General features: G+C 40.5%; 1 protein-coding gene across 4 annotated transcripts; it reads left to right on the plus strand.

Annotated features, from left to right (window-relative positions):
* Positions 1-37: 37 nt before the first annotated feature.
* Positions 38-14,268, plus strand: LOC311090102 (uncharacterized protein). 4 transcript variants are annotated; one of them, XM_084125238.1, is made up of 5 exons: positions 38-141; positions 8,939-9,019; positions 9,079-10,079; positions 11,845-12,854; positions 13,619-14,268. In XM_084125238.1, exons 3-5 carry the CDS (start codon positions 10,022-10,024, stop codon positions 13,622-13,624), a joined length of 1,074 nt encoding a protein of 357 aa, XP_083981364.1. In that variant the 5' UTR covers positions 38-141; positions 8,939-9,019; positions 9,079-10,021; the 3' UTR covers positions 13,625-14,268. The 4 variants fall into 4 exon arrangements, with proteins under 4 accessions (XP_083981364.1, XP_083981366.1, XP_083981365.1 ...); XM_084125239.1 differs by having other exon boundaries at positions 45-141; positions 8,939-10,120; XM_084125237.1 differs by having other exon boundaries at positions 45-141; positions 8,939-10,079.
* Positions 14,269-16,397: the final 2,129 nt, after the last annotated feature.

A 16,397-nucleotide genomic window follows, 5' to 3' on the forward strand; every position in this document is an offset into this window, starting at 1 on the left:
CAGACGGACCTCTCATAGGCGAAGATATTGACCGCACAATCACTTCCGGGTAAAGCGCGAGATGTCTGTTGACAGAAGCCGCCGCGAGTTTGCGTGTGTTATTTCAGAGGTGGGAGTAAGTCACACATGTGCAAGTCACAAGTAAGTCTCAAGTCTTAACCTTCAAGTCTCAAGCAAGTCCAAGTCAATTTTTTGAAAAGCAAGTCAAGGCACTGCTTTATGTCAAGCAATTAAAGTCGAGTCGTAGCTTGGGTTAAGCAAGTCACTGGCAAGTCATGCAAATGTGTGACGATTTAACTGAATTCATCTATTAAAATAAGTTAAAACTGTAGTAGTTACGGACTATGGGATTTTTATTTGCAACAAAAAATTGCAATATGCATTTCTACTCAAAAGGACTCCACATACAGTTGTTAATACAATACAAATCTAAAAATAAATAAAATGTAAAACTACATAGCCTAAAATGTAACTGAAATTATGCCAACATAAAAGCATGCAAAATATTAAACAGCTGCTGTACCTAAATATGCCTCAAACATTGCAGAATTTAAAACGTATTAATCAATGCAAGTATAATGGTTTCTATGCCACCAAATGGCATTCTTCAAACAAGCATCCCCTTTATGGAACATGAACATATATCCTCAAGTTAGATGTTTCCTTTAAAAAAAAAGGAAAGAGAAAGAGAGGTTATTTGATTTAGTATGATTAAAGTGAGTGAGTGAGTGAATGTGTGTGCACTGTGCCATATGTATGAGTGAAGAGTGTATTGTTTGCATGTGCATGGTTGAGTTTGACTTTTTTATATTTGAGTGTGTGTGTGTGTGTGAGAGAGAGAGTGTGTAGAGAGAGAGAGAGGTTATTTGAGTGTGATTGATATTTGTGAGTGAATGTGTGTGCATCTGTATGAGTGAAGAGTGTATTGTTTGTTTGCATGGTTGTGCTTGCATTTTCAAGGTTTTTATAATTTTTTTGTTTGTTTTGTTTTGTTTATTTGTGGATGCATGGTTGGGTTTGCAAGTCTGTATGATTTTTTTTTATTTGTGTGTGTGAAGGTGTATACAATCTTTTATGTGCATCTCCAAAAACTATCCATAGGCTTTTCACTTAAAGTCTAACACTGCAACATGACATCATGACTTTGCATGAACATACCAGAGTTTCCGCTAGAAAAAAAATGTGCCGGTCAAAGTGAGGTTTCGTTTTCCGGACATTTTGATAATATGCCGGTCAAATATCGCCTCTTAATTAGTCAAGTTGAGGAAAACTGGAGGCAGGCTATGTAACTTAAAAAATGACATAATCAGGCCATATAGAATGCAACATGTTTATTAGCCTAACTTTCAAATAGACGGAAAAAAACATGAACGTCCGATTGGCGTCAATCAACGCCAATTGTTTTTACTATAGTTTCACATTCATAGTTTAACAAAGCAATCCCCCTTCCCCACATAAACTATCTGAAGCCTATTGTTTTTACTCAAGCGAACTTCCCAGTGTCTCTCCACAACCTGCAATGCGCATACGCCGCGTAACCTTGTTCTCCGCAAGGCGACTTCACTGCTTCGTCTTGATCCGATTCTGCACGAGAACCCCCTCTCTGCAGGAACACTCGAGACCCATTTTCTACTATGGTTTTGTACGTTTCTTCATTTGGATCTATTTGCGATCCATTCCATTCTAAACAAACAACGCAGTTTACATGCTTCGTCCTTGTTTCATTATTCATTAAGATAATAATTAATAAATGCGCTCATAATTATCAGTGAACTTGATAAATGTTGCAGATATTTTTTGCTAATTGCATGCACAAACAAATGCCTTTCAACTTATGTGTGCAAAATTCAGAATAAAATGAATGTGCAGCAATTTGTACAAATAGAGAGTCTAGGTCTGCTATACGTGTTTTAGCCATTAAATAAGCTCATTTAGTTTAATATTTGTTAAAATATTATAATGTTATTTTTTAATTTATGTGGATTATGAAAAGTGAACCGCACGAGTAGGATGCGCAATATCGAGAGAAATGGAGCGGGTCAGACATGATCTTGACCACTTAATTAAGTTTTTTGTTTTGTAGAAAGCCTTTTTTTAAGTGAATTTCGTTTTGTATAAATTGTATCTTAATTTTAAAAATTTTATCAACCAATTGCCTAAATTTAATATAATAATAATAATTTTTAATATAGCAGACGATAGGCCTACATGACGGCGCCCGCGCGGTGACTTGCATTGCTCGTGAACGGGAGCGCATCTCATCCTAATTTAACGAAACTCAGTGTATGCCTCACAGACATGAAATATATCTTAAGAAAGCTTGAAATGTCTTTTTAACAATTTAAAACGAAAATAAATAGGCTACTCTCTGATTATGTAATCCATAATGTGCATTTCTCTCTAAAGGCGCGTTCATAAGGAGATGGCGATCGTCAACTTCATCTTTACAGCTGTTGTTGCTGTTAATAAACTAAAAATAATAGGCCTATAATTTTAGTCGCTGTCCTCAGTGTCCAGAAAAGCGCTGAAACGGACATGAAGGGGAACCCGTTTTTATTTATTTTTTATTTTTTGGCTTATCCAGTTTTCTGGAGGCCCACAATCAAAATCCTGGCGCCGTTAGTGCTTCGCAGCGGTCTGATATCGAGAAATAACAGACCGCATTCCACATTGGAATTCAACCAAGCCATGTAATAATGTTTAATAACTTTCAAACGGTAGAGCCTGTTCCTTTATAACATAGCCAAAGGTCGGTGTATTTTTGCTTTATACATTTTAGGCTTATTCTCAAATTCAGATTGTGTTAGGGGGGCGGGATTATTAGGCAATTTTAATCGGACAATTTGACCGGAGAGATTTAATTTTGTCGGACATTTCATTTTTTTTCCGGCCAATGTCCGGCAATTACCGGACAACGGAAACCCTGGAACATACACGCCACTTTCACTTCAAGTGGGGTATTATCTATACGCATTTTGAGCTATCCGCGTGTATGTTCACGCCGAAATGAACCGTCATCTTCTGCATGTATGTCTACGCCGTTAAATGTCAGAGTGATTTTGCGTGTATGCGTACGCCGTTAAATGTCAGAGCGAAACGGAGCAAAATGTATACATCTGGGGATCGATATTTTTTTTCCTAGGATGGTAGTGGAAGACTCATAAATGGTATTAACCCCAGTGACGGGTAGGTTTAGGGACGGAGTTGGGGTAGGTCATATTTATATATACAGTAATGTAACGTTAAGTCGACGGCGTTGATAAACACGCTGAAAATCGATTATGCGTGTTGATAGCACGCCAAAAATGGAAATACGAATTGGCGTGTCATACATACGCCATTTCATGAGATCAGTCTGAACACTGAAGACCAATTATTAGACCGTGTACGATTGCAAAAAAAGTTTACAGTTTGACAAAAGCACAAGGTGTTGTTTTGTTGTGAGTGTACACAAATATAAGCCAGTCCTGGCTTTCTCTGTCCGTCCACTTCATTGCAGTTATACGTGCGCAGAATGCAAGCCTTAGGACCTCAGACCAGCTCTTGTCTGTTAAGGAAATCAGCAGAAATGGAAATGTTAAATGGACTGCATTTATATAGCGCTTTCACAGACCCAATGGCTATCAAAGCGCTTTACATATTGCGCCTCACATTCACCCAGGCCTACCACTCGTATGCACTAGTGGAACTTGTGCTAGGCTTGCTAGGCTGGGTCCATATGTTGAGATCCCCACGGTGATCCCAAGTATACTTTCTCTTCCCTTGACAGAGTTTCCGCCTTCACTGTCTGGTGAGTAGCTCCCCCCGGTTAAAGACTGGAGCCTCCCCAGTGACACTCCTATGTTTTACTGCCCGTCAATTCGCCCAGTCCATATGTGTATTCTCCACATGTTATCTCCCTGTGAGCAGGATGTGGCTTCCACAGCGTCCCTTCCTTCCATGTACAGGGAACGCTTTCCCAGTGGTCCTGTAGGAACAGCAGTGACTTCCCTGGCCTAAGCCCTGTCCTTTATGCCTTAAATCACGGGGGGATCAGGAGGCTTCTGTCTAGGCACTGGAAGGTGGCAGCACTAGTAGCGCTTTCAAATAGATCCCCATTCAGTCGACGTCGACTAGGGCTGAACGATTAATTGCATTTGCGATAATATTGCGATATGATGAAATGCGATTTTTTTAACCGCAAAACTGCGATTATAGTCTGGTCACGTGACACGCGAGAGTAAACCAGTCTGTATTGCAGATGAAGCATCAACTTGGCACGCGTGACGCGACACATATAGACCTGCCTACAGTAAATAACAGTTTATGTTTAATTTATGTTTATATTGTGTTATAGATTCTCTCCAACGATTCTGTATCGAATAAGATAATTTCAGATTTATGTCTGAGCTTAGTTTTAAACACAGATACGTGACGACGCGCGTGCTTTATAAACAACCGTATTCTGCTTGCTTCTGTGTCACACACACACACACACACACACACACACACACACGACACCACTCGAACCTTACGAGAAATCATCTTTAATAAAGTTCGGAAAAGTTGAAGCGAATTACAAGGACATTCGCGGGCTTCATTGCACAAGATATGAGAGACGCGCGGTCTGCGTGATGTTACCTTTGTAGTGCGCGGTCTCGCCCGCCGGTATTTTACTTACAAATGTTCTACGAAGGCATCATATGTCTTGGAATGCAGTTGGCTTATATATTAAAAATATGAAAATCACCGACAGAAGCTGCTTTCAATTTCAAATACTCACGTGCGCTTTGCGAAGAGCGTTTGAGCATGCCGCTGTGAGCGACTCTGTCTACGTGGTTAAACGTACGTTTGCATCTCAAAATGCTTTTATGACGCGGAATTAATGTGACACAGTCAGTTAATAAACAGACAGGACAAACCACATCTTATAATTTCAAAAGAGATGAAAACGTTCAGACAGCCTACTCTTAAATACTGAAAGCACTCTTTGTTTATTGCAAGTAATAGGCTATTTTTTTCCCTCTTGTTATTTGTTTTGAAGCTATATTTGTTAAAATTATTAACATGTAATTGTATTAATTTAGTTTTTTAATGTGTAATTATTATAAGTAGGCCTACTTATAATTATGTAATTAAATATTTTAAGTTTTATTAATAAGATCAATTAAAGAAAAAAAATGTATCGGCTCATGAGGTGCCTAAAGATTCCCTTCCCTATTTTACAATGATTTATTGCTTGTTTTTGTTGAATAATAGAAAAGATAAAGAGCTTAAAAAATAATCGCATATTAAATCGCAAATCGCAATATTGGTAAAAAAAAATCGCAATTAGATTATTTTCCAAAATCGTCCAGCCCTAACGTCGACTACGTCTGACGTTCTCGACTAAAAGGGAATGTCCTGGTTGCGTATGCAACCCACCGTTCCCTGAAGGAGGGAACGGAGTACGTAGTCCCCTCGCCACTACTGCTGGACTACTGCTGACTTGGGGGCCACTCGGCTCCTCAGCTAAAAAGCAACTGCTGCGTCCATCTAATTCCGTATTTATACAATTACCTGTCTCCACGTGGCAACAGGGGATGCATGAGAAGGCGGATAACCGGGTCCTCGAGCACCCCCTGCTGCCGGCTGGTGAACAAGAGGGGGCTGAGGGGTGCAAGGCTGTCCTACAGGGTCATACACCATCAGCCTCGCCCTCTTGGGACCCAGGGACGGAGGAATTTTCTCTCTTGACAATTTGGGTACCACTGGACTCTGGGGAGCCAGTGGTGGAACAGTAACCATCTGAAGAGCTTGTCCCCCCATCCCTGGGTGGCCTGTCCATAGACAGTAAAAGAAATGGACACAGCGACCCCATTGGATTCAACGGAGACAAAGTGAAGCCAATTAGAAACTCTTACTTCCTGGGGGTCGAGCGTACTGCGCAGACTCAAACTGAGCTTGACGACGTAGATGTGACATGAGCAAACCGTCTGTCTTCTAGTAGCTGTCCCAAACGAAATCTAAATCATTCCCTTCCGAGACTTGCAGAGACGGAGAGTGTGAGTAGGAGCTGTCCATGAGCTTGGAGCAGGAGAAACTTTTAGTAGGTGTTCTGATTAATTACTTTGTCATTTTGCCTCCACGTCCTCCCGATTGCCCGCGAGCTTCTCCTCCTGTCCATACGGTAATTTCCTACTGTGCGACAGAGTCGCGTGGGTATGACGCAAAAGTTAGCCTATTTTTACAAAAATTGCTTCTACGGGGCCATAACGTAAGCTACAAGGTAATGAAGCCTTTTATACATTTTCGTGTTTCTTTAAAAATAAATAATGGACAAATGTAGTCTTTAAATGCCTCAGATGTGAAGTTATTCGCTGTCAAAGTGACGCCAAAATGAATGGGAGTCAATGGGATGCTAACAGCAGGTGGGGGTCCGCTAGCCAATGGCGGCGCCCGGGGGTACCTTCAAAATAATACAAATCCATGCCCCCCTGGGCCTGTCTCAGGGACATTTCGTCTGACACTTGCCACCTGGCTTGGCAGTGCTTGAGACAGACCGGGCGGTCTGCCTGCTGCTGGCTTTACGCTGGGGCCTGGATATAGGCTGTGGCAGAACCAGAGGCAGCGGCAGGGGAACACCCTCTGTGACAAGCAGGCGGAGGAACTGCCACCGGCAGCAGGGTGGAGGCAACAGCGGGCCGCAGGATGTGTCTGTGGCCTCCGTATGCACTTGGGCAGTGGAGAGCTGTTGGGCGCAGCTCTCCACTGCGTCGCCAAACAACCCAACCTGGGAAATTGTGGAGTCCAGGAACCGAACCTTGTCTGCATCCGCCATCTCAACCAGGCTGAGCCAACGATGGCACTCCTGGACCACTAAGGTGGACATTGCTAGACCGACCGCGCACGCTGCGACACTCATGCCCCTGAGGGCGAGGTCAGCAGCAGTGCGGAGCTCACTCATGAGCGCACGGTCTAGATTACCCTTGTGCATGTCCATGAGTGTCTTGGCCTGGTAGACCTGCAACAACGCCATGGCATGCAAAGAGGAAGCGACTTGCCCGCAAGCTTTGTAAGCTCTGACCGTCAAGCCTGACGCGAGCTCACAGGCCTGTGAGGAGAGGCCAAGATGCAGTGGCAGTTGGACACAGGTCGCAACGGACCGCTCCACTGGAGGGATAGCCTCATAACCCTTCACCGCTCCTCCATCAATGGTAGCGAGGGGGCAAGAGCCACTGAGGTCGTTTTTCGGCAGCAAAAGGTGCCGTGCATGACCTAGTTAGTTCTCCATGCACTTTGGGAAAGAAGGGTACTAGGGCGGTGGGCTGAGCGGCCCGTTTCCGCATAGCTGACAATTCTGGATCCGGCTCAGGCAACTTTACACTCCCAGAGGGAGATAACGCAGTCTAGTCGTCATCTCCAGAGGCCAGTTCACCTTCCAATGCTGCAATCGACATCCTGTCCTCTAGGGGAGCCCCCGGTGAAATGGTCGACCCACCCATTACAGATAGACCAGCACGCTCCACGGGGGACTCCACGGGCTATGGTGGAAGAGAGGAGTGAGGAGCCCAGCGGGAATAATCACCGGTCAAGACATCAAACACTATCTTCCTATCGCCCATCCCACAATGCACCCGAGGGCAGGGCGTGGTAATGGGGACTAGCACTTCGCGGACAAACGCAAGTCTCGATATCAACATAGCGACAGTCATATTCCCGCAATGGGAACATGAACTGTCCACAAAAGCTTCTTCAGCGTGCTTTAAGCCCAAACACATGATGCAACCATTTTGACGAAACCAGAGAGAGACAGGGAACGACTGCATCTAGAAACGCACGGGCGGAATAACATCTTGAAAAAGACGCAAAGGCACCCGTGTTGCTCTTTCAGGAAGTGAAAAACTCTCACCAGTGCCGGAGCACACAGGGGAATGACCGCGGCAACACTGGTACAGGGATGGTGCAGCCCGTATCAGTGAAGCACTCACTTTCTCGCCCTCAACCGACAGTCAGACAAACAAACAGAAAATTGGGTGCCATGAGAACAGCAGTTGAGAGCTCAAAAGCACGCTCACTGCTGCACTCGCACTGTAAACATCAAGAGAGACTTCCAGAAGAAGTGCCGACACACTCGCTCGTTGTATAACAACACTCTTCAGAAGACCCGAACATGAAGCTCGGCTCCGAAGCGAAAGGCAACTGGTGTGTGCATCTACTTCTGTATTTATACCCGCGCCACACAATCTGCGAAACATATTATCACATAATTGTCGCGCCCATGCATTTTATACTGCCCGCGAACCTGTCAGTATTTGCATGCTTTGCGTCAATTGGCCAGCTGTCCCCAGCTGGCGTTAGCCCATAAGATTTCAGCGAAAGTGGAGAAGGGAGGAGTTCCCATATACGTCACACTGACGTAATGTTGAAGTTACCGCCTCGAAAGGGAACCCGTTATCGGTCGATCTCTACAAGTCATATCACTTCTTGGCTGTCACAATTTTAAGAAATGCTCTATTTTTTAGTAACAGGGTTGAGTGAAACATGTAGGACACAGATAATTCTCAAAAATAATTAATTTAAAACTAGTTAAAGCCACGGTCAATCTAGACTTTCAGCATGTGAAATTTCTACTGACACTGTTGTGATATGTCACACTCTGTCTTTTTACAAAGATAAATTCAATGTATAAAAAATAATAATAAATCCAAAATATAATAATGTACAATCTGCTCCACTGGACTGCAAAAAGTTTGTGTTCTTGTAATTCAACTAAGAGGCCACAGTGTGACGTTTCTGTGGCAAGCAGAGCAGGAATTGAATTCGCCAAACTGGAACACAAGGAAACTCGCTTTTAACTTTTTTTTTTTTTTTTTTACAGCAAAATGGATATTTTATAGAAGTTGTCTACATTTATGTCCTTTCACTTATTTTTTTTTCTTTTTGTATCAATTTGATGATTTCTTTTCTTTCAATTCAGACCTGATGGAAGTGAAGGAAGAGAGTGAAAAACTGAGTGAAGTGAAGGAGGAAAGTGAAGAACTGAGTGAAATGGAGGAGAGTGAAGAACTGAGTGAAATGAAGGAGAAAAGTGAAGAACTGAGTGAAGTGAAGGAGGAGAGTGAAGAACTGAGTGAAGTGAAGGAGGAGAGTGAAGAACTGAGTGAAATGAAGGAGAAAAGTGAAGAACTGAGTGAAGTGGAGGAGGAGAGTGAAGAACTGAGTGAAGTGAAGGAGGAACATCATGTCAAACCTGGAGAGAAATCTTTGAGTCGCTCAAAAACGGAAAAATTAAATTTAAAGAAAAGAAGAGCCAAGAAATCTTTCACCTGCACTCAGTGTGGAAAGAGTTTGAAAAACAAGCGTGATCTTGAGCGTCACATGAGAGTTCATACTGGAGAGAAGCCGTTCTCATGTGATCAGTGTGGGAAGAGATTCTCAATCAAACAACATATTAAGATTCACATGAGGATCCACACCGGAGAGAGACCGTTCACATGTGATCAGTGCGGGTCGAGCTTCACACAAAAACAGCATCTTGATGTTCACACAAGGATCCACACTGGAGAAAAGCCGCATGCATGCGATCAGTGCGGAAAGAGTTTTAAACAATCATCATACCTTAATATTCACATGAGGATCCACACCGGAGAGAAGCCGTTCACATGTGATCAGTGCGGCAAAGCATTTCTTAGTGCATCAAACCTGAAAAAACACTTGATGGTTCATACGAATGAGAAGCCACATTCATGTTCTGTGTGTGGAAAGAGTTTTTCACTGCAGCTATATTTACATAAACATCAGAAAATTCACACTGTTGTAAGAGAGCACATGTGCTTTGAGTGTGAGAAGACTTTTACTTCAGCGGACAGTTTAAAGCAGCACCAGATTATTCACACTGGAGAAAAACCTTACAAGTGTTCACACTGTGACAAGAGATTCAGTCAGTCAGGACATCTGAAAACACATGAGAGGATCCACAGCAGAGAGAAGCCGCACACGTGTGATCAGTGCGGAACGAGTTTCTCTTTTAAAAGTGAACTGAAGCGACACATGAAGATCCATGCAGTGGAGAAACCACATCACCGTGATCCATGTGGAGAGAGGTCTCTCCTGTGCAAGTTAGTTCCCTAACATCCATGATGTGCAACAGAACATTTAGGTGTTTGCTTGCTATCTGCTTCACATTTTTTTTTTTTTACATTATTATTATTATTATTAGATATGGGCCCTATCATACACCCGGAGCAATGCAGCGCCAGGCGTGACGCAAGTGTTTTTTGCTAGTTTCAGCCCGACACCGTTTTCATTTTCACGTCCTGCGCCACGTTGTTAAAATAGCAAATGCATTTACTCCATCTGTACATAGACTGCTGGTCAGAGAACGAGGTGTGTTCAGGCGCATTGTTGGAGCGTTGCTATTTTAAGGAAACTGACGTAGACTGAGCCATTGACCAAGTGAAACCTGGTCTAGGTCAATGGTGCAATTCTTTTTTGTTAATTAAAGAGTGAGTTAGTAATGTGCGCCTATAGGCGGGTCCACAACGCGTATACACTCTGCTTATTACACACACTCTGCTTATTACACACACTCTGCTAACATGCTCTTTAACCTCGTGCATAAGCAGATCCATTTCCTCGCTAGAGAAGCGTTCAGTCATTCCTTTTGCAAATTCCGTCATGTAAATAGCGAATCTGCCATGGCGCGAGCACAACTTGCTTTCAGAGGGAAATGATACCTTATGATTTGTGTAAAGTTGTGATTTAGCGCTTAAAAAACATTTGCCAATAACTTCGAAACCGTTAGACCGATTGAGACGAAACCACAGTAGGAAGTTCGTAAACATAGGTTGCTTGCTATGCGCTAATGCCCAAATGTCAAAATATTAATACTAAGTGACAAGAAAATGCAAACAGAGTCAGGTGTGGGTAATTTATGTATTTAAACATATAAATGTCCATAACTCCCAAACGAAATTACAAAGATATTTTCACCAAATTAGACACACACATGTAGGTATTGAGAACCGGTTCCATTTTAAAACCGATAACAAATTTCCAAATTTACAATTCGATAAGACGTACGCATTTCTATTCCGCTTATCGATTCCTGACTTTGGAGCCATTCACATATCGCTTTTTTTGCGTGTGCAAATTCATTATTTCAAATGTAGGCGCACGTTCATAATAGAAGCAACGTGGTCGCGACAAGCTTGTTTTTCGTGAGTTAGTGCTTGGGATTTATCATGGATTTACTGCATTTACGGCCAGCAAAGCAATGTAGTAAAATTTGCAAGTATTTTATTTTTCGAATAATAATTACAGATCGAATATTCGTGCACACCCCTACTTAATAGATTCCTCGGGATATGACGAAAACATAGATACCAATTTTGCCATAGTCAGCCAAACTTCCAGTCCGCCATCTTGATTTTCTTTTAAAACCTACTTTTTCAAATTCCTCCTAGAATGTTTGTCCGATTTTCACAAGGTTTTCAAAATCAACTGTAACAGGGTTGAGTGACACATGTAGGACACAGATAATTCTCAAAAATAGGTAATTTAAAACTAGTTAAAGCCGTGATCAGTCTAGACTTTCAGCATATGAAATTTCTACTGACACTGTCCTGCGGTGTATTTTTTTTACAAGGATACATCCAATGTATAACAAATAATAAATCCAAAATGTAACTTAAACTAGCGGGAATTTAATTCGCCAAACTTAAACTGGAACACAGGGAAACTCACTTTATTTATCTATATTTAATTAATATAAAAAAAACAGCAAAATGGTAATATTTTATAGCAGTTGTCTACTTTAATGTCCTTTCACTTCCTTTTTTTTCCCTTTGTATTATTTTGATGATTATTTTTCTTTGATTTTAGGCCTGATGGAAGTGAAGGAGGAGAGTGAAGAACTGAGTGAAGTGAAGGAGGAGAGTGAAGAACTGAGTGAAGTGAAGGAGGAACATCATGTCAAACCTGGACAAAAACATTTGAGTCGTTCAAAGACTAAACAGCATTTTTTAAAGAAAAGAAGAGCCAAGAAATCTTTCACCTGCACTCAGTGTGGAAAGAGTTTCACATACAAATGTAGTCTTGAGATTCACATGAGGATCCACACCGGAGAGAAGCCGTTCACATGTGATCAGTGTGGGACGAGCTTCACACAAAAAAAACATCTTAATGTTCACAAGAGGATCCACACTGGAGAAAAGCCGTACGCATGCGATCAATGCGGGAAGAGTTTCACACAATCATCATACGTTACGATTCACATGAGGATCCACACCGGAGAGAAGCCGTTCACATGTGATCAGTGTGGAAAAACGTTTCATAGTGGATCAAACCTGAAGTCACACCTGAGAGTTCATACGAAGGAGAAGCCGCATTCATGTTCTGTGTGTGGAAAGAGTTTTTCACTGCAGCTATATTTACAAAGACATCAGAAAATTCACACTGTTGTGAGAGAGTACATGTGCTTTGAGTGTGATAAGACTTTTACTACAGCGGACAGTTTAAAACTGCACCAGAGGATCCACACTGGAGAAAAACCTTACAAGTGTTCACACTGTGACAAGAGATTCAGTAAGTCATCAGATCTGAAAATCCATGAGAGGATTCACACTGGAGAAAAACCTTACAAGTGTTCACACTGTGACAAGAGATTCAGTCAGTCATCAAATCTGAAATCACATGAGTGGATCCACAGCAGAGAGAAGCCGCACACGTGTGATCAGTGTGGAGAGAGTTTCTACTTTAAAAGTGACCTGAAGATACACATGTGGATCCATACAATGGAGAAACCACATCACCATGATCCATGTGGAGAGAGGTTTCTTCAGTTATCTTCAGTGACTCACTCAAATGGAAAACAATCACAGTCTGAGGTCACAGTAAGTAGTTCATCTTTATGTGCTGAGCATTAAAGTCTCTCCTGTGTAAGTCAGTGTCCTAACAGCCATGATGAGCAACAGGACATCTTGGTGGTTGCTTACTATCTAATTCACATTTTTCACATTATTATGACATATTGAGTTATAAGAAAGTATCTCATCATTACGTAAAATTTTCATTATGAGAAAGTATCTCATTATTTTCTTAGATTGTCCTGGTCTTAACATAAGTAGAATGCTTCTTTATGAAGTTACTTCAGTCAAAGACATTTTTAATGAGATTATACCTGAAAAGGTTTTGGATTTTTTATCATATGTTAACTTGAAAAAATATATTGTATAATATGACTTGTTGATTATCTTTGTTCTATTTTTATTGTATTTATATGATATTTGTGTTTTTGTAATTGAATTTTTGCCATGAAGATAGCTCTGATTGCTGACATGGCATTAAATAAAAAAAGATGATGATGAGATGTTAAGTCGTTATTATGAGAAAGCATCTCGTTATTATGCAATGTTCAGTTATTACGAGAACATTTCTAATTATTATAAGATACTAAGTCATAATTATGACAACGTTTCTCATTATTGTGACTTACATATTTAGGTTTCACTTTTTTTTTGATGGTCCCTTAAACACATTCTGTTGACTATAAGTAGCGTTGCTCCTACATGTCTGCTAACTCTCATTAGACTCTCATTCACTTTTTATTTCACATTTGTCTCTCATTTGAAATCTCATGATTTAATGTTTCTTTTAGACCTGATGGACGTGAACAAGAAAGGAAAAACAGAAGCCAAAAAGTGTAAAAAACGCTTCACATGTAAATCAAGTCTGAAGATTCACATGAGAGTTCACACTGGGAAGAAGCGGGCTCAGGCTTTCTCTCTGAAATCACTTCTGCTTCTCCTTATGAAGAAAGACCATTTAACTATGATCAGTGCGGTAAACAGTTTCATTGAGCTTCAGTCCTGAAGAAACACCTGAAGATTCACACAAAGGAGAAGATTCATTAGTAATATTACAGCAGAAAAGACACGGCGGTGTGTGTTTCAGTGCTGAAGTCCTTTACTACAGAAGATGAACTGAAAGACTACCAGAAAATTCACACTGGAGAAGAGGGCCATAACTCTTTTAAGAGAGCCATGAATCTGATATTCATTTTTTATTTTATTACTATTTTTTCATTGTTTTAATTTCATCAGAACATCTAGTTTCTCTTCCACTTCTACTCTTTCATGCAAACGCAAGATATACTTTCATTTATCTTTGAAACTGGACACGTTGCTTCTCTTCTTCTCTTGAGATGCTTTGAGTCAGTAAAGAGAGAGAGACCTTATTCAATTTCACATTTACTTAATGTTTGTATTTGCTTCATGTAATGATTGATTAAACTCATTACTAATTTTATCAACAGCGTATCATTGTTCACATTTATTATTTACAAGTCAGAACAATTACTATGAACTTTAAACAACACAGTTTTTACAAAATAAACTGAAATGATTACCATCTCCATCTCACCACACAGTCAAAAAGATAACTCATTGGACAAACTCAATTTAATTGAGGGCAGGATTTCCCTCCAATAAATATGTGTAGCCCCAACTAATTCATGCAATGAAATATAATTAAGTTGGTCCAACTAAATTTTGACCAACTTAAGTGAGTTGGTCCAACTCAATTTTGATCAAATAGTTTAGATGAAATGGATACATTTATAAAATTAGTTTTATGCTTCTTAAACTTAAATTAAAACATTTCATTGAAAAATCAATTAGGAAATCCTTCTTTTGTACCCCATAGAGACAAGAGGCAAATCTTGATTGAGAAGTTTTTATTTAAAACTCAATAGTGCAATAGTTATTTAATATGAAAAGTACTTATGGCTCGTTTCCACTGAGTGGTACGGTACAGTACGGTACGGTTCAGGTCGGTAAACCATGAATCGGCTAGCGTTTCCACTGCCATCAGTACCCTTACTTGATAGGTGTGGTGTCCTATGCCTGAAAGAAGCGATCGACATCATTTTTGCGCGAAGAAGAAAGCGACATAAACAACAATGGATGACATACAGCAGATCTGGTTCTTGCTTCTCTGCGTGTTTGTCACAAGAAGCCAAGCGCCGCCGCTGACATTAGGCGTTTCTCAATAGCAAGTATGCAAAGTTCGGACTTGCCAAGCCCAGCTCAGGAGAATGACTCCAGAGGACGCGAGTCCAGTAATTCTGCAAATGGAATTTTTTTTTCTTTACGTTTTCATTTAAAAAAAAGCCAACATTTAAACATTATAGCCACACAAATGTGGTTCAGGCAACGCGTGTCGATTATATTAACTGCATGTAACGTTAGCCTATTTATAACAACAAAAATATATATATTTAACACAACCCTGCCTCTTTTTGTTTAAATTTTAAAAATATTAAACTTATTAATATGGTTCAGGCAATATGTGCATTTGTAGTCTGATCATCTTCACTGTAATAAAAAATAATAATAATAATAAATCCTGGCTTTTTTTGTTAAATTTCAGTTTTATCAATAATAGCCATTATAAAAGTATAAGTAAAAAGTACAAGAAGCTATACAATAAGAAATTAAGCAAACAATTCAGTCAAACATAAAACATAGTACATATACAAAGTCAGCGCTGTAGTCTAACATTACAAAGGTAAAGTTAAATATCCTAAATATAAAGTTATGAAATTTCATTTAGCCCTCAGTTTGGCCAGGGAACAAATTATAGATTCACAAGACCAAAGTTCGCCTGTTAGGTCTACACAAGACGAATTATATATCATGTTTAACCATTACAGAGACGTCAGCGGCAAATGTCAGGACGACTAGCCAAGGAAAGGCTGTTCCAGGCGGGGTACATTAGCGCCGAGCGCCCGGGGATTGTCTGAATCTCACAACTTGGATAAAATTTTCAAAAATCTTTATAAATAAACCACAGATTTGAGCTTTAAACAACTACATTCTCACCTGAAAAACTCTTACAATTACATTTCGTGACACAGTAACAGTAGTATTATATTACACTGTATATTAAAAAATGGCACTTCTTGTGTTGTCATTTCCCTTGTAGCACGCGCAAGTGACGATTCTCTGTCAACCAATCAACGTCCTGCAGTGAGTCTAGCTCCACCCTTTAGTACAGTACCACTGTGCTAGGTACCCCAACGGAAGGGTACCCAAAAGTACGGTACGGTTCGGCATTTTGGTACCATTTACAACTTTTGACAGTGGAAACGCAAATAAATGCATACCGTTCTATACCGTAATGCTCAGTGGAAACGAGCCATTAGAAAAATGCAAGTGCACATTTTAAAGCCTTTTTTTCCAGTCTGGAAATTCGCCTTTGTGGCACTTGAACAGTTTATGGAATTCCAAAGTCAAAAACTTGACTATTAAAAACAAACAAAATAAACTTGACTCTAAAATAAACTTCAGAATCATATATACATATGCATAACTCGATTGTCGAGTTCACACGCGTCATCATAGGTAACTAAGCAACAGTGGAAAACTGGACAATCG

The sequence above is a fragment of the Abramis brama genome (genome assembly GCF_963993115.1).
Source record: "Abramis brama genome assembly, chromosome: 1".
Taxonomy (NCBI): Eukaryota; Metazoa; Chordata; class Actinopteri; order Cypriniformes; family Leuciscidae; genus Abramis; species Abramis brama.

Excerpts from the sequence above, each read along its gene's own strand:
- LOC311090102 (XM_084125238.1), top strand. The coding sequence starts at position 10,022 with ATGCAGTGGAGAAACCACATCACCGTGATCCATGTGGAGAGAGGTCTC. Across the intron at positions 10,080-11,844 it reads GAGAGGTCTCTCCTGTGCAA|GCCTGATGGAAGTGAAGGAG; the intron begins GTTAGTTCCCTA and ends CTTTGATTTTAG.